Below are 22,578 nucleotides of genomic sequence, written 5' to 3'. Positions count from 1 at the left end.
AGGTGGGCAGCCTGTTCCCTGTCTGTCAAAGCAGGTGCTTTCTTCAGCCTGCCCATCCAGGCCCTTCTCCCAAGAGGCTGGCCTGAGGGTGCGCTGGGTCTCCACCAGCCTGCGCCAGCTCTGAGGAGTTTGATGGGGCAAGAGGGGGAAGGGTGTAGAACTTGGCTCCTCTCAACAATATCAGCTAGAAAATCAGTGAGATGAAAATGGCTTCGTTCCCTCTTAGCTTGTCTTAATTAATTGAGCAAACATTTCTTAAGCACCTACTACTTTGTGCCAGGAACTTGACTAAGTGCTGGGAGAGGGTGCAGAGACAAGCATGGCTCAGCTTGCCCTCTGGGAAAAGACACAAGCCAGTGGGCAGGTGAGAGCAGACTGTCCTTTAAGCAAAGCCTTGTCCCAGTATGTGCTGAGTCTGTGTCAGAGGGGCCACTTGGTGACGGTGGGTCTGTGGGCACCCAAACCAGAGGGAGTAGAGGCGTAGCAACCTTGCCAGTGCTCCTGTGGCTTGGAGCCTGGCAGGCTCTGCTCCCGATGGCCTTCAAAGGTGGCCCTGGACACTTGGAAGCATTGTTTAGGGTGGCTGTGAACACCTGGCTGCTTGGCCCGGCTGTCACTAGAGATTGGATCAGGGTCATTGTCTGAGGCCAGACTCTCTTTTCCTCCTTTCTTCTTTACCATTTACTATTTTTAAGTAAACTCTTTCTTCTAGGACAACTTTAGGTTTATATAATTATTGTGAAGACCTTCTGTCCCTTTTTGTTATTCATTTATTTATTTATTTATTTATTTATTTATTTATTTATTTATTTATTTATTTATTTATTATTTATTTATTTATTTATTTATTATTATTTTCAATCCTCACCCAAGGATATTTTTCCATTGCTTTTCAGAGAAAGTGGAAGAGGGAGAGAGAGAGAGAGAAACATAGATGTCAGAGAGACACATCAACTGGTTGCCTGCTGCACTTGCCCAGCCGGGGCCAGGGATAGAGCCTGCAACTGAGGTAGGTGCCCTTGGCCTGCATTGAACCCGGGACCCTTCAGTCCACGGGCCAATGTTCTAACCACTGAGCCAAACCCGCTGGGCCTTCCTGCTATTTTTAAACACTCACTGCCTCCCCTGTGTTGATGCCTCGCTGGCTGCTGTTCCCGCCTCCATCTCCTCTGCCTTCTCCCAGGGAGCCTTCCTCCTGCTCTGGCCCCTCGAGCATCCCCCCCAGCTCTCCGCACAGCATCCATCTCTGCCACTCACTCGGCCTTCTTGGCAGACGCTGCCTGGCATATTTACTCATCTCCTTATGCACAGCGATGCCTCTGTGAGCAGAGCTCCTTTTAGTCAAGTCTGCCTGCGCAGAATGGGGGGAGGGGAGCGGCTGGCCTGGGGTGATGCTGGACACTGGATGAGGCTTTTGGGAGGCGGTCAGGACCCAGGCTGGTCCCCTGGGTGGAGACTCGCCTCCTGGCCTCCCCTCTGTGCAGCTGGGTCTGGGGTGGCAGGTGGGAATGGGGAGGTGATGGATGGCAAGAAGATGGAAGGGAGGGCATCCACAGGCCAGACCAGAGCCTGTGCTTTCTCTGCTCTAATGTCTCTATTAAGAATGGCAGCAGGATCAGGTAATCCAGAGACCCGCACCTTGTCAATTTTCTCTAATCTTCACCATGACCTTCAAGGTGGGCATTATTAGCTCCATTTTGATGAGGAAACCGAGACCACTTGCCCAAGGTCAGATGGAATAAAAATTGACATAGCTAGGATTCAACCTCGATCTTTCGAACTTAAAGTCCAGGCACTTTCAGGTGGCCCTGGGACCATGGTGTCCAGCAAGCCATCATCCTAAGACCAAATTAGCCCCTGGGGCAGGATCTGGGTTCTAGTTTTGGTGCTCTGCATACAGTGGGTGTCCAAACCACGTCAGGAGAGAGATGGTGTCCTAAGGGCGTCCCTTTGAAGACCTTCTCTCTGAGCCCCTCTCCTGCATTTGGCCAGGCTGATGAACCCAGAGGTTGATTGATGGCCAGTCTTTTCTGTCTTAGGGAGAAGCCCCCTGGAGGTCTCTTGGGATGTGTTAGTATGACCCTGAGCCAGACAGAGCAGGAGGTGAGAGGGAAGCTGGAGGGCAGGGGTAATGGCCCTGAGGGAGGCCGCTTGTGGTGGAAATGTTCTGGGTACCTGTCCCTTCCTGCCTCTTTGGAGCTGTCCTTCTAGCAATAACCCTAGTCAAGGGTGGGTCTAAGCAGCCCCTTTGTATCATGTGACCCTGGCCTAGTCCACAGTGGATTGGGCCAGGGATGGTCCCTTGATCCAAGAGGACCCAAGCTATTGTCTGCACTGAGCCAATCAGGTTGTCTTTCCCAGAGACTGTGATCAGAGGCTGGTCAGCTTTGAGGAGCTGAGCTGCAGGGTTACAAAGAGTCTGGTCCTAGCCGGGACTAGGGTGAGCCAACGTCGCATGCAAGTCAGAGTTACAAGGCAAGAGACGCCAGAGTGATTGAACAGCAGAGACAGGGATGCTAGGGCCTAAGACGGGGGAAGGGAGAGGACTGGCCTCCTGATTCCAGGCCTGCTGCTTCTCCCACAACCCACACAGCTGCCTTGATCCCTCATCTAACTAGGTAACTGGGTGGCCTTGGGCTTACAAATGCGGTGTGTATGGTGCTAATTAGTTCAAGACCTGGCATGTGGAGGGTCTCAGGAAGTAGGAGCTGTTATTAATTTTATTATTTTCTAAAGCACAGATATGAGCTGCTACTCACCACTCAGAAGCCTTCCTTAGTTCCCCAAATGTACACAATTTAGTCTGTGGGTTTCCTGGTCTAGCACAGGCTGGCCATCCACAACCTGATCCACTCCCCACCTGGCCTTCTCTCCCGACTTGCCTGATGGTCCCGGTCCCCTCTGTTTGAAGGCTTCACTGCTCCTGTGCCACGCCTCACCTCTGAGTACTTCCCGGAGTTGGGGCTTCCCAGAGTTCCCTCCCTCATCTCTCTTGCCCTCAAAGGACAGCTCTAGGGCTGCCTCCTCTGTAACATATTCCTCTGCCCCCCAGCTTTGGGTAGAGGTGGGTCCCCCCTCCCCCACTGGCCCACCTTGCTCAGTGTCCATGGTATGTTCCCAGTGGATACATGAAGCAGGTCTTGATGGATGAGCTGGGTTTGGTGGGGAGGCCCTGGAGCCTGTGTGGTCCCTGTGGGCCCTGTCTCCATCACCTGCTTCCCTATGGTCCTTTCTGGTCATGGCTAGTGGCCCAGACAGCTCTGGGCTGGCAGGCGATTTGGCAGCAGATGCCAGGAGATGTGAAGGAGGCTTTTCTTGGGCCCGGCACCCTCCCCAGGGCTCAGGAGCCAGGTGGTGTAGGCTGGCATAGTGCCTAGGAGGAGAACTTTAGCCTGGAGGCAGCTGCCAGGACCTTCTCTCCCTTTGAGCCAGCCTGCAGATGTGGTGTCCCCTCCTACACACTCACTCCAACACCCTGCATGTCCCCCATGGTGGCCTCTTGGCACAACTCTGTCCACCATTCAGGGCAGAGAGCGCAAGAACCAGATGGGCTATGGGGTGGACACGCTCAGGGAAACAGCGTGTCTGCAACCTCGATAAAGGGAAAAGAAGCCCGAATAGGACCTGGCCTCTGGGCCCTGCTGTTCCTTCAAGTTCTAAGCCATTAGGGATCTGAAAAGCCACCAAGTCCAGCCCCTCCCCCACACAGGCCCAGTGGACCAGAGAGACTCTTCTCAGGGGTTACGATTCCACCACTCTCCATGGAAACACAGCTCGCTCAGCCCTGCTCCCTGCCTGTGGGAAATGCTCCTCAGGCAGAGGGAAACGACCGAGGCTCAGGCCATTCCCGCTCAGCCTGTCTTCGGAGGAGACAGCAAGCAGCTGCCCCCATCCTTGGGGACACTGCCCTTCACACAGAGACATGGAGGCAGATGCTCATGCCCCTGCCTGCCTCCTGCTGCCTGCTCGCCCTGGGCTTGCCACCTCTACTCTGACCTCTGATTTTGCAGCCTTTTCCGTTGTCTCTGCCACTCTGCCAGCCTTCCAAGCCCTCCACCCACACCACTGTTCGCTGCCCAGGACAGGACGACAGGCTGGCTGTGCCAGGGTATAAAAGGATGGCTTCATGGCTCCTATGGCTTACAGAGGCTGCCTATTTATGCATTAGTGTCCTGAGTTTGCTATTTATGATGCCAAGAGCTCCAAGCTGGGCACTGTCCTCAGGTCCCAGGCAGTCTCCCCAGGACCCAGCTCTCTCCAGCTACTGCTTATAGCTCCGCTGTGCCTCTCCCTCCTTCCCCCAACGCCAACCTGGACTCTGGGAGAGCTGGCTTTCTCTGCACTTGACTTTATTCAAATGATTAAATGCCTCTGTCACTGCTCCCTCCTCCCCAATTCAAAACAATACCAGTGGACCTTTATATAGCACTTACTATGTGCCACCCTGCTCTAAGCCAGTTAATCCTCAAACCACCCTATTCGGTAAGTGCTATTATTATCTCCATTTGAAGATGCAGGAACTGAGCCAGGAGAGGTTGACTTGCTCAAGGTCATCTAAAAAGCACATGGCAGAGTCAGCCTACTCCCCCGTCCCCCCCCTCCACGCCCCATGTGCCTTCTACTCTCTTCGCTTTGCTCCTTTCCCCCTCTTCCATTTCAGAGGAGGTGGGGCTTCCCCTCCCAAGGCTGACCCCCTAACTTCACTCTTGGCTTTCCTCCTGGAGGCCACCCCACTTGAGGGTATTTTCTTTTTTCTTTAAAATAAATCTTTATTGATTTCAGAGAGATGAAAGGAGAGGGAGAGAGAGAGAAACATCAATGATGAGAGAGTCATTGACTGGCTGCCTCCTGCACGCCCGGGCATGTGCCCTGCCCGGGAATCGAACCCTGACCGCCTGGATCCTAGGTCGACGCTCAACCGCTGAGCCACACCTGGCCGGGCGAGGGTATTTTCAATTGTCCTCTGCCAGCTCCTCACTGTTTTAAAGACTCCTCAAGTCTTTCAGAAAAGGAAAGGGAGGGAGGCAGGGAGGGTGGCAGGGGGCAGGCCCACCATGCCCTCTCCTCGGTCTTGCTTTTCCTTCACCCACCAGGCTGCCCGCACTTCATCCACTGAGACCGCTCTCCCTGAGAGCATCAGGAATTTCCCGAGTCCCAGGCCCAGTGCCCTGTGGCAGGGCTGCCCTAGCTCCGTGGCACTCTGGGACAAATTCGAACAAAGTGGGCTGGCTCCTCTGGGTGGACGCAGCCCTGGGAGTGCATCGCTGGGTGAGCAGGCTGGACTTCAGCAACCCGAACTCCGCAGCTGGATTCTTTCGGGCAGTGCACAAGCTGGACAGTCACACATGGTAACTGTGGCTGTTGGCGTCCTGATTTTCCTTCACATCCTGGCCACACTCAGCCCTGATGGCCAGTCCTCCTCCTCGGGAAACTCCACCCCCCTGCTTTCCACTGGTCCTTTGCAGTCTCCCCTGCTGCCCTGCTTCGTTCTGCATCTTGACTGTTAGGAGTGGGCCAGGACTTTGCCTGGGATGCTCTGCTGCTGGTTCCAGGGAGGCCATCAAGGCCTTGCCTCCAGCTGTGCTCCATGTTGTGTTTCCACCCACCACCTGGCTGAACCACAACACCCAAGCCTGGCTTGGCCACCTGAAGGCATCGTCTCTCCCACCTCAATGCTGGCCCTGTCTGTGCTGTCCGATTTCTGATCATTCATTCCTCAGCCAGGTGAACAACTTGCCTTTCCCTCTTCATCCCTCATGCCTAGTCTCGGCCATCCCTCCATTCCTAGCTCTGCCCTTTCTTTCTGTTCCTCCAGCCACCACCATCATCTGGGCCCTCTCACTCTCCAATCTGGACTTGAGCAGCTGTTCTTAACTGTCACCTCCCAGCAGCTTCCAGTCCCCTCTCCTCTTAGTCTTCGCCACAACTACTTCCAGATCATGCTCCACTCTGAACAGGCCTCTCCTCTGCTCAAAACCTACCATGACTCCCTATTGCCTACTAGGAAAGAAGCCCAAACTTTCAGCCTGCCTTTCAATGCCCTCTACCCTATGTCCTACCTCTCCAGCCTCAGCTATTGATGTGTACCCTACCCAAGGACAGGGTTTCAAAGCTAACCTTTGGAAATGCTTTCCCATAGCTCAGCTCTCTGGAAGGCTGCCAGGAAGGAGGTGAGTGGGGGAGGTAAGGGGGTAGGGTGGTTCTGCCCTTACCGCCCCAAGCCAAGCTAAAGCCTTTTAATTGTCATCAGCAGCCTGACAGCTACCCTTCATCTGAGCAGCCTGGACTAGGGTTCAGCCAGACTGAGGATGTGGAAGGCAGGTGTCAGGGCAGGTGGGGAAGGGATGAGGGAACAGAGGAGCCTCAGGCTGGGAGTCACTCACCCAGGGAGAAGGGCCCGGCTTGGAGGGGCGTTAGCAGGACAGTGGGGGAAGCATGTTCTGGGGGGTGGGGGAGGGCATTGATCCCAACAGTCCTGTTGTGCAGCATTTTAGTTTATCACTCACTTTGGAGTGTCTGACATCAGAGAGGCAGTGGTCACTGTCACACCCCCACTGAAGAATAACGAAGCTGAGGCTGGGCAAGTGAGGTGACCTGGTCAAGGACAGTGAGGTGCGAGTTTTCTGGGGGTCCCCCGCTGCCAGCCCACCTGCTCGCCCCAGGCTGCATCCAGGCTTTCAGCACAGCAGGAACCTCCCTGGCCATGCAGTGGGAGCTGGTTAACTCTGGCACTCAGCGGAGGCCCTGGGGAGGGGGCACATCTTGCCCTGCTCCATTCCTGGCCCAAGTTGGCACCAGCACCTGGGAGGGCAGCCGGCCAGCCACGTGCCAGTGTTACTTTAAAAATAAACCAGGGAAGAGCGAGGCTTAAAAATAACCCAGGGGCTGTGTGAGAAGCTAATCACTGCTGCAGCCCCTGTCAGGGCTTCAGGAGTGCGGTTGGGCCCCAGGTGTCTGTATGTTGGGTCCCCTCTGCTCATCTCCTCCAGTGGGGAGACAGGTACCAGGCCCTCCCAGGGCAGCTGGGGGCTGACAGGGCCTCAGAATCTGATGGAGGAGCTGGAGGTAGCTCTGGACATCCTAGGCAGCCTCCCATCATGACCAGGCCAGGGAGGCTAGGGAGCCCAGGGAGGGAGGGGAGCACCCAGGCTGTGCAGAGAGCTCCATGCCCTAGCTACTGCCAGGGCTCCTCTACCTCACTAGCCTCTGGGCCTCGTCCACAGCTTCTCACTGGAATCACTCTGGCTCCAAAAGAGACTTTGAGGTCTTGAGTACCCCCCCTCGCCCCCTCACGCCGCCATTCTCTGAAGTGCATGTATTGGTGGTGGTAGCCAGGTGGCCAGTTTTGCAAATTATGTCTCCCTATTTAGGACTCCTGGCAACCACTTCTCATCTGTACCATTCTCTTGAGAACTTTGAGGCCCATCTTGCTCCACTGGGGTGAAAATGCAAAACCTTCCTGGCTGCCCACTCCTGGTTGCTACTGCAGGCATCCCTGGCCTGTGAGCTCCTGTCTCTGGACCCTCAGTGCCGAGCAGGGTCTGAGCTGCAGGCTGGCCAGGCCTGAAAAATCCCAGGCTCTTTCCAAATGGCAGTCAAGGAGGCAGAAGCCACATTCCCATCCCACAGGCCCAGGCTACCCAAGGCTCTCAAAAACCCTTGCAGATCCCCCACCTTGGTGCGAGGACATCTTGCAGTGACCAGGGGGGAGGAGGGGACACAAAGGCCAGCTTAGGATGCAGCTGAGGACAGATGTGCAGGATCAAAGAGAAAAAGCAGAGCTTTCCGGGAGGAGGGAGGCAGAGGCCAAGACTGCTGGAAACTGACAGAAATGATCAAAGGACAAGGGTGCTTTGGGGGTGGGGTGGGGATGGGGGAAGAGCTGGCAGCTGGGAGGCGGGGCCGCTGCAGGATGAGCAGAGACTTCGGTGACGATGACGGACAGGCCTGGCTTCAGGTCCCTGGCTGGGTGCCCTGAGCCCATAACCTTGCTGGGCCGTAGGCCTCATTTGCATAATGGACATAATGGTAACTACCTCGTGGGCCTCCGCAGGAGGAGGTGTGTGAGGCGTTTGTGAAAAGCCTGAAACTGAGCTGCTATATTGCTCTTTCTCTGCCCTGTCTTTCCTGGACTCCGGCTCTTCTGTTCTACTTCAGGCTGGACAAATACAAAAGACGCCCCTGCCCCTCTCACCTCCCCACGCTCCTGGAACAAGCTGTCGAATGTTACACCGTTTTCATGGTCAGTGTCTCTAACGGCCACCGTGTTGCCAGACTCACTGGTTGTTTCTCTGCAGTCATCTGACCCGATTGCCCAGCAGCAGCTGGCAGTGAATGGCTCCCTCTCCTGACTCTCCTCCTGGCCTCCAGACACCACACTCCTCAGGTTTCCTCCAGTCTCCTGGCAGCCCCCTTCTGTGTCCGCCTCCTGGTGCAGGAGAAGGGGCTGGCCCTGGCTCTCCTCTCCCCTCTCCCCAGCTGATCTCCTTTAGTCACACTTTAAATATTATTTCCATCTGATAACTCCAAAATTTATATCTCAGCTTTGACCTCTCTGGTGAGCTGAGCTGCAGACTTGTCTTTCTTAACTGCTTCATGGATTTGTAATAAGTATTTCAAAATTAACCTGTGTCTAAAACAGAAATCGTGAATCTTATCTTTTTACTAAACCCGTTAGTCTCCAGGTTTTATTTCCCAGCTCAGAAAATGCTTACCCTCTACCCAGTTGCAGGCCAAAGACCTTGCTAATCTTCTTTCCCTGACTCCCAGCACCCTCTCCCTCCCTCCTCTCCAACACATTACTCCTATCCATCAGCAGGTAGGGCCAAGTCTGCCTCGGAAACACACTCTCAGCCCCCTCTGCTCTCCACCTCCAGTCTCCACCAGGTCCAGTCCTCCATCATCCTCTCTTTCAAGTCACTGAACTGCAGCCTGGCGGGTCTCCCAGCTTCCCTCTCATGCTACACCCATCTGACCTCCACAGAGCAGCAGGGGGATCTGGTAAAAATTTAAGTTATATCCCACTACAACCTGCTTAAGGCCTTCCAGAGACTTCCATCCCACTTAGAATAAAATCCAAGCTCTTGACTGGGGCATCCATGGGCCCTGCAAGATCCAGCCCTTCCCAGTCTCCGCCTCTTTGCTCAGTATGCTGTACCCGCACCCTTCTTTCTGCTCCTATTCCTCAAACACGCCAGACTTTGGCCTACCTGGGGCCTCTGCATTTGCTGTTCCCCACTGGAAGGTTCTTTTCTGATCTTTGCATTACACAGGTCCCTCCCAGGAAGGGTCTCCGGGACTGCCCATCATGCTTACTGACTCCTGGCACTTGTTACCATTGAGATGATGTTTCTATTTGTGGTCACATCATTTAGTTTTTTGACTATTTGCTTCCTCTGAAATGTGGGCACCATGAGGACAGGGGATGAGTCCCTGACGCCTAGAATGGTACGCAACACGTGGAAGATGCTCTGAAAAACACAGGGAATGTAAGGATGACTGTGAGGGTGCCTGAAAGAGTCAGGAGGCCTGAGTTTGAGGACTGGCTCTGTTACTGAACTGCCAGTGGCTGGAGTGGGCCACACCCCATCTCTCCCTGTACCTCACCCTGGTTCTCAGTCTCCTCATCTGGAAGAGAGAAAGGTTGGACTGAATCAGTGATTCCCAAGGAATCTGAAGGACCCCAGGCATTGCCATCCACTGCCAAGCTGAGCCCTTGTTCTGCATGAGCACGCCAGTGTCTGCACACTGAACGGACCCCACTCAGCCAAAGGCTGAGGAAGATGCTGACCTTTGCTTGGCCTGTGTATGCTCTGCAATGGGTAATCGTGTAATGTCCCATAAACCTTGTGAGATATCAAACCATCGTGAAGACCCATGTGAGCTAACGCCGGCCCCTCACAGGTCTACCAAGTCACTGGTCTGGGTGGGATGTCACAGGTTCCATGAGCAGGACCTTAGCTCCCAGGGCCTTGGAAGCCTGAGTTAGCCTAGGGCTTGAGTTGCAGGACTGGCCACCAGTGTGTCCCCCCTGGGCCGGCTCAGGCGCAGAGGCAGTCTGGGAAATGAGACTGTGTGCTACCTCTCTCCAGGCCACCTCCTGTCCAAGCGCTGGCTGGGGTTAGCCTGCTCTCAGCCCCACTGCTTCCTCCCATACCCCAGCCATGGGCTTCCGTGGGAGCTGCCAGCATGAGCGGCCGCCCTTTCCGGGTGGGAGGCTCCTGCATTCCAGCTGTCCCAGGGGTTGGGGCAGTGGACTTGTTCTGCTGATAACCGGGCCTAGGCCACAGTCAGAAATGCTTTCTTTCCAGAAGGGGGGTGACTTGGAGGTCCTGGACAGAGCTCTATTCTTGGGATTGGACACAGAGGAAGTCCCTCCAGGGCTCAGCCAGCATAGGGTGAAATGGGGACAAGAGTGTAGTTCTGGGGAGTGTGCCTCTCGGGAGGGTCTGGAAGAAGAGAGGCCAGGAGCAGGTCCAACAGAGGCCGTTCAAGCTGCAAGGGGCTCTGACCACACCAGCCAGTTCTTTGTGGGTAAGCCCAGGGTGAGATGTGACTTGCCGTAGATCTTACAACCAAGTAGGAGCAGAGAAATAGTGGAGGGCACTGTGTCCCCCATTTCCCTCAGTCAGCTGCACTAAGTTATCAGTCACAAGTCTGAGAAAATATGCACAGCCTCTGTAAATCCACTAGACAATCCCGAGGGCAGGCAGGGGACATTGGGCCTCTTTGGTGCTCCGGGAAGAGGAGAGTGCTTGGGACTCTGGGGCGTTGAGTTGAGCGAGACACCAGAGGAAAGGAGGCTGCCAATGAGTTTGGGTCTAGGTGCCTTTCTCTCTGGCCCCATCTGGAGGTGGGCCAAGGATCATGAACAGCCCTAGAGGGTCTTACTCTGTCTAATCTTCATGGTGGAAAATCCCCCAGGCGGGCCATGCTGAAGTCGGGGGACACTGGCTCCGCCTGGCCAAAGCCCCCACTTTGTTCCCTGGTGAGTGATGCTCGCACAGCTGAGGAGCCTCCCCTGGGCTGATGTCCTTCCCTAGGGGTTGTTTGAGAGCAGGCTGAGAGCTAAAGCCATGAAGGGGAGACCCAGCCTGTCTCTAGGACCCCCACTGAGACTCAGTCCCTGTTCTACTCTGAGCGTGGGGGAAACTGACCTTCTCCTGGGGCCACCCACTGACTCCTGATGTCTCTGCCACCTGGCTCACTCCAGGCGCTTTGGCTTGTGAACTCCAAAGATTCTTCCTCCGCTGCCCCTTGAATGCTTCTTAAAGACCAAGGAAACCCAGAAGGAAAATGCTAGCTGTTGGCTCGCCAGGGGCCCACCTCCCAACCGCAGAATGCTGATCTGAAGAGGCTCTCTGCGCTCCTGTGCCTGGGTGTGGATTCTTTCCCCTGGGGAGTGTTTAAAACTTACCCCCTCCTAGGCTTAGCGCAGGTCTAATGAATTAACTCTTGGGAGCTGGGCCCTGACACTCATGGCTCTGGTCCAAACAACTGAGGCTCCTGGGACAAACTTCCTACTCAACACACAGGGGCCACCTTACCCCCCCTTACCCCATCACCAGTGCACCGGTGAGCACTCCAAAGGATCATCACTCTGTTCCAGCGTCTAGTTTCAGGTTCCTGTCCAGAAGGACAGTGTTGACAAATGCGCGGAACTAAGGCCACTTTGTGACGACTGCCCCATGACACTACTGTTTGCCTACATAGGCTGACATGTGCTTCTCAAATGTACTAGCATCTGTACATATGGTGGGTATGACCCACCTCCAGCCGTCAGAGGAGAGCTTGCTTTTAGGGTTGGAAGGTCTGGATTTGACTCCCGCTCCCACAGTTACTGGCTCTGGGTCACAGGAAGTGACCTCATGTTCTCAAGTCCAGTGTCTTTGTTGGCAAAATAACAGTACCTACGCCTCTGGGTTGCTGTGAGGCTCAGAAGAGAACCTGTGGGACCAGGTGCTTTGTAAACCAAGTGCGGTGTGTGCTCTATGAAGCCCTGCTCTGCCACTTGCCAGCAGTGTGACTTTAGGAGCATTTCTTAATGCCTCTGAGCCTCAGGGTCCTCATCTCTAACATGGGGATTATAATAGCACTGCCCTCATCGGGGACTGTGAGGATTCAATGAGATAATACATGTAACGAGCTCAGCCCAGAGAAACCTCCCAGTGAATGGCAGCCTCGGTTCATGGCTGTGGAAACCAAGGCAGGCTCCTTGGGAATGGCTGCTTCATGTCAGGTCTAAGGTGTGGATGGAGTCACCCAGGGAAGATCCCTCTGTTGCATCGATCTGAGATTTGCTTCTGCCTGGAACCACCTGCCCCCTGCCTGCTCCCAAGGCCCCAGGAAGACTCGCCCCGTCCCAGAGGAGAGGCCGCTTCCTGTCTGAGAGCCTAGCGTCACTCTCCTGCAGCTCCACTGGAGCCTGACAATTTGGGTCTCTGGAGAGAGCCCCCCAGATGATCCTGTGGCCGGCAGGCTGGAATGTGCCTCTCCGGATGTTTCTGAGATGGTTATTTCTGCATTGGAGCTGTGGTCAGGAGAGGCCCTGCACATTCCTGAAAAGGGACACTGAGTCCGCGCCAAGCCGTGGGGCCTTGAGCAGAGAGGAAGGGGATCTGGGAGTGGGGGCCTGGTGCTGTCCCTGCAGAGAATATCCACAGAGCATCATCTCTCACTGGCTTCAGTCTGGGCTCCAGAGTGGACCTATGGCCCAGAAAAGGAAGTGTGTCTGGGGGAGGGACAGAAAGCATGTCCTGGGGGCTGGCTGAGGTCTGCTGAGTGACCAGGAGAAGGTGAAGGTAGGTGATCAGGATTCAGGTTGTCATTACCCTCTGGTTCAGCTGGAGTCATGGGGGCACCCACTAGTTCAACTGAGCTGATGAGGGTAACCACTAGTTCAACTGGGGTCATGGGGACACCCACTGGTCAGGATCCAAGAAGTGGATCCAAACACAGGTTGGGGTCTTTCACTTCCCTCCTCCAGCACCTGTCAAATCGAGGTCATCCATCAGGGTCTAGCACTCAGCCCCCTCCAGGGTCTGCTCACAACCACTTTTTCTTGGGCATGCTCATGCCCCTCAGCCAGGCTCATGCTGTTCCCTCATCCTGGAAAGCTCCCACTGCCAATCTTCACCTACTGAAGTCCTCGCTCTTCATTCAAGACTACCTGAAGCAGCCCCTGCTCTAGGAAGCCTTCTCCGATCCTTGTTTTAGTCATTCTGCTAGGATTTAGCATGTTTTAGGATTCAGTTTGTGGTGTTAGGATCCTACTGGACCAGAGGTTCCTTGGGGAAGGATCTGGGTCTTAGTTTTCTATTCTCTTGGTATAGTGCCTGGCACTGAGGATAGCTCAGTGCTTTTTGGTAAACTGACTAAAATAAAGGCTAGCTTCAGCTCTATTTGGAAGGTGACCCAGAGGGTCTGGGGGCCCCTAGGACACGTTTGAGTCCTACTCTGGGTGCTCTAACCTTCCAGGATACTCCCTTGAAGATTAAGAAATCAAAGCATCTCAGGATTGGGAAGAATCTTAAAAGACATTTATTGCAGCCCCCAGTCTGAAATATGGGCAATGTGATATCTTTTTGATGTGTCAATTTGGCTAGGCTTAATCAAACACTAATCTAGAGGTTGCTTGAAGGCATTTGTAGATGTGATTAAAGTCCATAATCAGTTGTCTTTAAGTAAAGGAGATTAGTTTAGATAACTTGGGCGGAACTGATTCAATCAGGTGAAAGGCTTTCCAAGCTGAGTGGAGGATTCCCTGAAGAAGAAATTCTGCTGGTGGACAGCAACAGCCCATGCTGGAAGGAATTCCAGCCTGTCCTTCCTGATGGCCTGCTCTATGGATTTGGAACTTGCCTAGTCAGCCACTATTATCACAAAAGCCAGTTCCTTATAATACATCTCATGACATATATCTCCTACTGGTTCTACTTCTCTGGTTGAACCCTAACTGATACAGGTGACCTCTGCGGCATGCCTCTCCAGTGTCTTCTGTATGCTTCCTCTGGTGGGGAGCTCACCACCTCTCAAGGCAGTACAATTCACCTTTGGTTAAGCTCAACTCTAACAAGTTCTTAATTATATCGGGTTTAATTCTTTCTATGGACTCTATCCACTGGTGCTGGTTCAAACACGTGTGCCAAATCAGCCCAAGGTTGATTCTTCTACCTTTCAATAGCCCAGCAGATATTTGAAGGCAGTACTCATGCTCTGCAGTCCTGCCTCCACCAAGTGTCCTTCATTTGACATGCTGTTCCCCTCCTCTGAATGTTCCCCAGGCTGTTGATGTTCCTCTTAAAATGTGAAAACACATGTGGCCTGACAGTTCTAGAAAAGAGTAGGCCTTGTCCTGCTACCTGCATTACACACTGTAGCTAGCAACAGAGTGAGTGTATCTGGTAGCCATAGGGCCTGGCGACTTCTGTGGGCCTTTGCTGTCTGAATCCCAGGCCATGAAAGAAGAAATGAGGCTGAGCCTTTTCTTCTAATGGGGGCTGGAGGCCGTACTGCCCCTGGGACTTTGGTTAGATGTCCAAAGGAAATTCCCTGGCAGACATGGGAGGAAGGGAAGTCAACTGAAGACCAGTGGATTCTTGCTCGCAGGCTTCCCTATGGGACAAGCCCTTTTCCATTCCTCTCCCTTTCCACCCTCCCTTTCCACTTCCCTTTCTCTCACCCACAGTGACCGTATAGCACGTGGCGCCACCCAGGCTCCATGGCTGGCTCCCATGGGGCAAGTCACAGCCCTGCTCTAAATCTCAGAGAAAAGTCCATTGGCTCTGAGGCCATTGGCTCTAACATTCCAAGACCAGATTGCTAAGGATCTTCCCAGTTCTAAATCTCCTTGTGCTTAAAACCACAGTTCATATGTCTATTTTCAGGAGTCAGGTCTCCAGATTATTTAGATCCTTGCTACTAGAAGTGTGGACCATGGATCAATAGCATTAGGTCCCTTGGGGCCTTGTTAGAAATTCAGAGTCTCAGGCCCCACCCCAGACCTACTGATTCAGAATCTGCATTTAAACAAGATCAACCAGGTCATTCCCTGGATCTGACCATTTGGGAAACATTACCGTAGAAAATTGTGCATTGCTGAGCTAACCCACATCAGTTCCCCTGTGGAACAGCTTCTCTACACACATAGGAAGACAGCGGCACAATAGGGAAGTATTTGTTCCTCCCGTGAGTATAGGGGCAGAAGAGGGGGGGGAAATGGGGGAAGGAGAGAGAGAGGATAATTTGTCTAAGGCCTCTCAGGAGAGAAAGACCCTGTTTCTAGCTCCTAGGCTGGGCTCCTGCGGTGTATTCATAGCAACCAGTGCCCCCTTCACAATGAGGTCCTTGGGTGTCACTGGAGGAAGCAGGGATGTCACTAGCCTCAGCTTGGCAGGGATCCCAGGAGGCCACAGGACCAGGAGGACTGGGGCTGTTTGCTCTAGGCAGCGGCTGAGCAGCCATAGCGGATGGGCAAGTGGAAATGTGACTTGCAGCAGTCGTTGGGGTGGGGAGGTTCCAGGTGAGGAACAGGTCTCCAGGAGCCACTGGAAAGCTGCCTGAGCATGGGCCGTTTCTGGACTACGAGCGAGTGTGGACAGACAGAGGTGGTAGCGTAAGCTTGGCTGTTGACTGCCCTCTCAATGACCACAAGAGGCATTTGTCAGGTGACTGTCTGAGAACCAGAGGCTAATGGAAGGATCAGGAGGAGGCCCAGGGCCAGCACAAGAGGCTGGTTGGCAGCTTGCTCTCTTTTCTAAGAGTCCGCACGGGACCCCAGAGTGCGGAGTGAGGTGTTAGTGAACAGGGCTCCAATGCCAGCTCTGAGGACAACGGCAAGTGTGGCCTTTAGCAAGTCCCCTTTCTAATCTGAACTATAGTTTCCATGCTATAAAATGGTAGGACTGGAGCTAAAATTCTGATTTCTCTTTGGGCTACATGCTTTATCCATAGCTCCGAGGGCAATCGATCCGGAACCTGAGGCGACAGCTTGAGTGTCCTGTATGGACCCTGGTACCCATTTTCATTATTTGTGATGTTTGTATAGAAGGGATGGCAGAGGCTCTATGGGGGCTAGGGGGCTGCAGGGCTCTGTGAAAAGATACTCCCTACAGTCTTGGGTGTAAGGCCTGGTGCTATCATTTTATATTTGTAGGGCCCTGGGCCAATTTCTGAACCTCTCCGAGCTTCCCTTTCCTGGCTGTAACAAGATGACAACGCTGGCCCTCCCAGAGCGGTTGTGGGGATGCAGGTGGCAAGAGGGCCTCGGACAGTGCCTGATGTGTGAGAGGCACACGGCACTCCCCTGAGTCCAAGGCTGAGATGGCATCATCGGTCCAGGGGAGAGGGAGCGCTCATCCTGGGTCTCAGCTGAGGTTTGCCCAAACTGATAATGGTCTCAGTCAGAGCCGGGTCTCTTCCCTTCCTGCGGGCTGACTGCAGGAAAATCATTTTTATATATTTTTTAACTACAAAATCAACTCACAGATTCACCGTTTGTGCTGCCAGCTGAAAGCTGTTTATAGTGGTGATTTTCATGACATTCATCTGTGCTTGTTTATGTTTTCTTTGAGAATACTTATTGTGTTTGTCCTGTCTCCACTGTGGCCAGGCATGTGTCTACTATTTCTGTCCGATACTCACCCCACTCCCTCCATGTCTCCAGCCCCCAATCGTGATATGTGGGAACTGGACATGTAGGCAGGAGGCATGGCCGGCAGAAAGACCTCTGATCAAATACACCCATTTTGTAGATGAGGAAACTGATGGTCACAGGGGACCAGCAACTGCGCTAAGTGGAACTGGAACTTTTGCCTCCTTGCTCCACTGCAGGGTAGGTTCTCCTACCTCTGTGCACCTCACTCTCTGGTAGGTTTTCTGCAGGGTCTGCTTGCTCGGATGAGGGAGTATTGCCCCAGAGTCTGGATGGCAGGCAGACTCCAGGCATAGGTGATGATCTTGGAAACCTGGGATGGGGAATGGGATTAGGAAGGTAAAGGGAAGCAAGTAGCAGCCTCTGATTTTCAACCCCACTGTCCCCACCTGCTAGCAAGGAGCAGAGGTAGCTGTGGTCATGTGTATCCTTGGGAAAGAGCAGTTCCCTTCTGTGGGGGAAGTAATAATACATGGACAGTAGTATTAATAACACTAATAGTTGCAGATACTGTTTATTAAGTGCCTGCTCTGTACCAGGCACTTTCTTTATATTATCCCATTTGATCCTGGGAGGCAGATATTATCCTCTCATTTTGGAAATGACAAAACAAGCTCAGAGAGACTAAGTAATTTGTTCAAGATCGTACAGTTGGTGGCGCGGGTGGGGGGAATTAGTGGAGAGGAAAGTTGAGAGATGAGCCCAGGCGCTCTGGCTTTTGAGCCACTACCCGCGTTCCTACACCACCCTCGGCAAAGGCTTGTGTGGTTGAAGCAGAGGAGTGGCCTGTGGGCAGAGAGGAAGGAAATGCCGACTGAGAGTGGGCAGTGGGACTGTTCCAGGCTGGGCTGCCCTTCCACCCCCCTGGGAAGTCAAGAGAGGACTGGGAAGAGTGGAGTGATAAACAGCCGGGGCCCCAGTGCTAAGAGAGATGGTGGGTTGTGAGGGGAACAGGCTGGGGTGACGGAGAGAACGCCAGTCTGGGTGCCCAAAAGTGCAGGTCCTAATCAGGGCTGTACCTTGAACTTGCTGTCTGACTGGGCAAGTGCTCACCTCTCTGGGTGTCTGGATGATGGGTAATGTTTCCTTTCACTCTTCTATTTGAGGGCTCTGGGATTTGGGGATGGCAGGTCACTTCTGTACTTTCTTCCTTCTTGGAAAGATGGAACAAGTACAGGTTCCTTCATGAGCGGCCGGCTTGAACTCATAGCCTAAGTGTCCCCAGGCCTAAGGCAGGCAATGGGAACCTATGCTCAGCTGGGACCAGGCTGGAAGCTAGGGAAAGAGCAGAACAGAAGCTTTTCTGCTCCAGCCCCTCAGCTAATCAGTCACCTGGTCTCTTGTTGCCTTAGAGCCACGAGGATTCTGGGGACCTGCAGTGGGAGAATGGGCACCTGTGAGCCTGTGGCAGTCTCAGGTAGGCCTGGTGCTGGGCACAGCTCTGGCACGTGGTCTGAGTTGGTCAGGGGTCAGGGTGCGGGGAGGCGGAAGGCTGGAGAGAGCTTTGTCAGGGGAAAGATAAACTGGCTACTCGGTGCCCTGGAGATACAAGGGTCTGGGCTGAGTTCTTTAAGTGGAGAAAGAACCGGCAAAATATCCAGGGCATGGGAGGGAGGCTGAGCTGAATCTGCGCAGGTGCCTCCTTCCCCGTCACAAGGCCATGGGTGAGTCATTTACACACAGCTTTCAGTTCCTCCACTGACAAATGTAAGTAATAATGCCCATCCTGAAGGGTCGACAAGGGAATGAATTGAGGAGATAGAAATGAAGTTTCAGATAGAGCCTGCCAAAGAGTAGGTATTAAATGGTGGCTACTATTATTGTTGCTGTTAATAATAATAATAAATAAAGAGGCATCCTGAGCAAGTGAAAGGAGTAGGGGCATGGGAGGCAGGTTTCGCTACCCTCTGGCTGTGTGACTCCCATCACCTCTCTGTGAGAGGTGGAACTAGCTGATCTCAAGGCCCCTTCCTGCTCTGACAGCCTCTGGGCTATGAATAGATGGGGCTGGGGCCCCGGAGGAGTTTAATGACTCAACAGCTAGAGAGGTTAAGCTTCCCAGAAAAGAGTTTCTGTTTGCATTTGATGAACTTAAGGCCCAAGAAGGGAAGAGTTTCCTGGCTGGGAGGCCAGAGATGAGGGAGCTGAGAAATCCTTGCAGCCAGCAGAGGCTGTGACTAACCAGGTAAATGACTAACGCTGACCCTGCTGACCCTCAACCAATCAGGGCTGCCCGTGGTGGGTGTCCTGCAAGCTGGCATCACTGAGCACGTCTTGGCCATGCCAATCCTGGCTGGCTCTGGGCTTCACAGCATATGGAGGCAGAGGAAGCAGCAAAGAGACCAGCAGGGGAAAGAGCACTAGACTTGGAGTCAGAAGACCCAGCTTCTTGCTCTAACTCCCTGCTCAGCTGCATTACTTTGGCGGGGGGGGGGGGGGGTAGGGGAGTCTTTTCCCTTCCCTGAGCCTCCCTGCCTTCATCTGTGCAATGGAGCCAACAATACCTGCCCTGAAACTTCCCTGAGCTGTGAAGGCTGGGACTCAAGACATTGGATGAAAGGGCATTATGACCATTAAGGTACTGAATGAATGGGAGGTTCTGTCATTATTCTGTCCCACTGGGATTGCTGTGCCTCAGGAGACACACTTGAGTCCCCAAAAGGGTCAAGTGGACAGAGGCTGCTGCCTTTGGGTTTTGGGTCAGTCTGAATATAAGGCCCCTTCCAGCCATCTGATCACAGCCCAGGAAGGTTTTTCTTAGAGTAGAGCTCCTGTGGACAGCTTCCAGCCAGGTGGCATAGCCAGAGTGAAAGGTGACAGAGAGGGATGGTTGGCTGAGGCAGGGAGTGGGCAGTGCCAGTCGGGGGCCCCCACAGGCCTAGGGTGGTGCTTTGATGCTGTCTGTCCTCTCGCCCAGCACTTTATAAATAAATAATCACCAGAACCGCACCCTATCTGTCTCTACTTCCAGCTTTTAGCTTCTCTCTTGGTGAGGACTACAAGCACTTTGGGAAACGGCAGGGATGGAGGGAAAAGACACTGTCCTTGCATTTCTGCACACCTTAAACCCATCAGTAGCCTTCTGTGTGCTCATGTGTGTCTCTGGGTACTGTGCCAGCATGGGGAGCACAGAGATGGGGGACCGCAGGGCCCTGCCCACATGAATGTTAATTACAGTGTGGTTAAAGAGACAAAACACATCCCCTACAATTTAAATAACCATGCAAAAGAGCCTCCAGTGTCACGCAGGTCACCCAGACAATAAATCCTGCAGCTTTTCAGAGCAGTGGCTTGGGATGTTCTTAGAGACTTTACGGAGGAAATGGGGTTTGAACTGGACGTGGAAGGTTAGCTTGGACAGGATAAATAGAAGACAGAGAAAAAGGCGTGCCAGACAGGCACACTTAAGGTGTTCTTAGGGAACAGGCTGGCTGCAGCTGAGGGATCGTGTCAGTAAGAAGTGAGAAATGAAGTTGGACATAGAGATTGGAGCCAAGTGTAAAGGTCTTTAAAATCTGAGATAAAGAGCACAGAACAGATTCTATGAGTAAGGGAACCACTGAGGGCTTCTGAGCAGCGGACTGGTATGGTCAGAGCTGTGCTTTGGGGAGATTCTTTCTGGCAGCATCATTCAGGGGAACTTGCCCCATGGGGAGTAAGACTGGAGGCGAGGAGGTCAGTTGGGAGGTTACTGGGGAGCTGGGCAGGTGGGTACAGTGGGACTGAGAAAGAAAGGGGACAGATAACCAAGGACATGATGTGTGGGAAGAGGGAGAGCGAATGTTCAGTGCTCCCAAAACCCTGGCAGGTGGCAGGGCGGTGGGAGAGGGGAAGACACCCCTGGTTTGGTCCTTCCCAGGAAAGCAGGCTGCTTGATCTTTGGGCAGGCCCGCTCACCCTTCTCTAACCTCCCAGGGGCAGCCGAACCCAGAGGTGCTCCCACTTGGGCCACATCCACTTGTGGCCCCTTTTTTCCTCTTCTAAGAGAGGAATCCAGAAACTACACAGCATAGCTCCCCGTGGTCCCCAGAGAGACGTGGAGCCTCAGCACAGAGTCTTGCAGTGGAGAGACTGCAGGGACAGCGTCGAGTCCTGCCTTTTACCCTCTGGACTCCTGTTGACTCCCAGGAAAACACTGCCATCTTGTCATGAGCTATGCCAAGTGGCAAGGAGCCCCTGGGAGTTTAGCCAAGGCAAGGAGGGGACCAGGGAGAGGAGAGGGAATGGGAAAGATGGAGAAAACAGCTTCTGGTGGCATCCCAGTGGGCTTTGGGGAAAGTGGGTTGGGAGCACATCAGGACTGGGAGGAGCCCTTGAGATCACTTCAGCCAACCTCTTGTTGTCTAGAGGTGAGCCTGAGACCCAGGCAGGGGAAAGGACTTGCCCAAGGTCATACACAGGAGAAATGACGGAGCTGGGCTGGATTCATAGTCTTGGGTGTGGGGAAGGTGTTTACTCCTGTCTGGACATGTTGAACAGCATACCAAGGGCCTCACTGGAGATTTCTTTCCTGGACATCTGTTTGTGTGCCGTGTGTGTGCCTGTGTGTGCCCCGAGTGTGCTTATGTGTGTGTATGTGTGTGCGCGCCTGTGCCTGTGTTGTGAGAGTCTAGGTGTGTGTGTGGCTTCCTATGCCTCGGCTGGCCTTGGCTGGGAGAAGAGAATGGGCCATTCCCGCGAGGTGCCTGTTTTCCTGGGACAGCGGAGAACTGGATCTGGCTTCCAGAACCAGCTCTGCTACCCTAACAAAATTAAAGGCACCGGCTGGTGGTGCCCAAACTGTCGGGACTGGACACACACACACACTAAGAGGCACTCACAGCCCCCAGTTACAGGGCGTCTGAAGAACCCAGAGTGGCTCCGAGTGCCGGGAGTCCCGAGTACCCGCATCCACACGTGTCCCTGGAGCCCCAGCCCGGACCGGGTGCGGAAGCCCATCTGCAGGGACACGGAGGAGTCGCGCGCTCCCAGCGGCTCACCCTCGGCGCCCGGCTCCACGGCCTGGCCGGGCCACACCCCTCCTCCCCGGCCTCCGCCGGTCGTTCCTGCCCCTCTCACACACTTCAGAGTCCCCCGGGGCCCCGCGCAGCCTGGCAGGGACAAGTTGGGGCTGGCCGGGCTGGAGAGTCAGGTCCGGAGCCAGGGATCGACACCTCCCCCGAGTCCCGTCCTCGGGGAGCAGACACGCCAGGCTGAACTCGGGTTTCTGGGAGCACTGGGTTCGGCGCCTAGACCCTCTCCGGGGGAAGCCCCCTCCCCAGGGGGCTCCGGACCACCAGCCCCAGGGTCCCCGCCCCCTGCCCCGAGAGTAGTTACCGATGGTGGTGATGACGGTGATGGCGAAGTAGAAGGAGCCGGCGAAGCGCCACTGCACGCCGGCCTTGTGCGGCTTGAGGCGCAGCACGACGCGCTCGAGCTCCTCGTAGCCGCCCTGGCTGAGGTTGTAGCGCGCCCGCAGCTCCTGCTGCCGCAGCTCCAGCCGCCGCCGCTCGATCAACTCGGGCTCCGACTCGAGCGCGTCGAAGACCGCGGCGCCCACCAGCAGGTAGGTGAAGGTGCACACGATGAGCGCCAACGTGCGCACATTCTGCCGCTTCATCGTCCCGCCCGGGCCGCCGCCGGCCCCCCGGCGCCCCCGGCCCGCGCCCCGGCCTCGGCCGCCACTGCTGCTGCCCCGGAGGCGGCCTGGGGCATGGCTGCGCTCGCCGCTCCCCGCGCCGGGCACCCGCTCCGCGCCCCGGGGCCGCCGCCGCCAGCGCCGCCGCGGAGCTGTCCCTTCAGCACCACCCACCTCCCTCCTCCGCGGCCCGCTCCCGCCCTCCGCCCCCCGCCCGCGGGCCGCCTCCTCCCGCCAGCCCTCCCGCCCAGCCAAATAAGGACTGGGGAGACGCGCGGAGGGAGGGAGGGAGGGAGGAGGGAGGAGGGGG

General features: G+C 54.6%; 1 protein-coding gene across 1 annotated transcript in view; it reads right to left on the bottom strand.

Moving 5' to 3' along the window:
• Positions 1–22,250, bottom strand: part of KCNK3 (potassium two pore domain channel subfamily K member 3) — a 35,470-nt gene extending 13,220 nt beyond the window's left edge. Inside the window, exon 1 of the mRNA XM_087823823.1 lies at positions 21,968–22,250. Coding sequence (XP_087679949.1) covers positions 21,968–22,250 — 283 coding nt within the window. The remainder of the gene's footprint in view (positions 1–21,967) is intronic.
• Between the last annotated feature and the right edge of the window lie 328 nt (positions 22,251–22,578).

Source organism: Miniopterus natalensis, chromosome 13 (genome assembly GCF_054644295.1).
Source record: "Miniopterus natalensis isolate mMinNat1 chromosome 13, mMinNat1.hap1, whole genome shotgun sequence".
Lineage (NCBI taxonomy): Eukaryota > Metazoa > Chordata > Mammalia > Chiroptera > Miniopteridae > Miniopterus > Miniopterus natalensis.
This window is presented reverse-complemented; position numbering and strand designations above follow the sequence as displayed.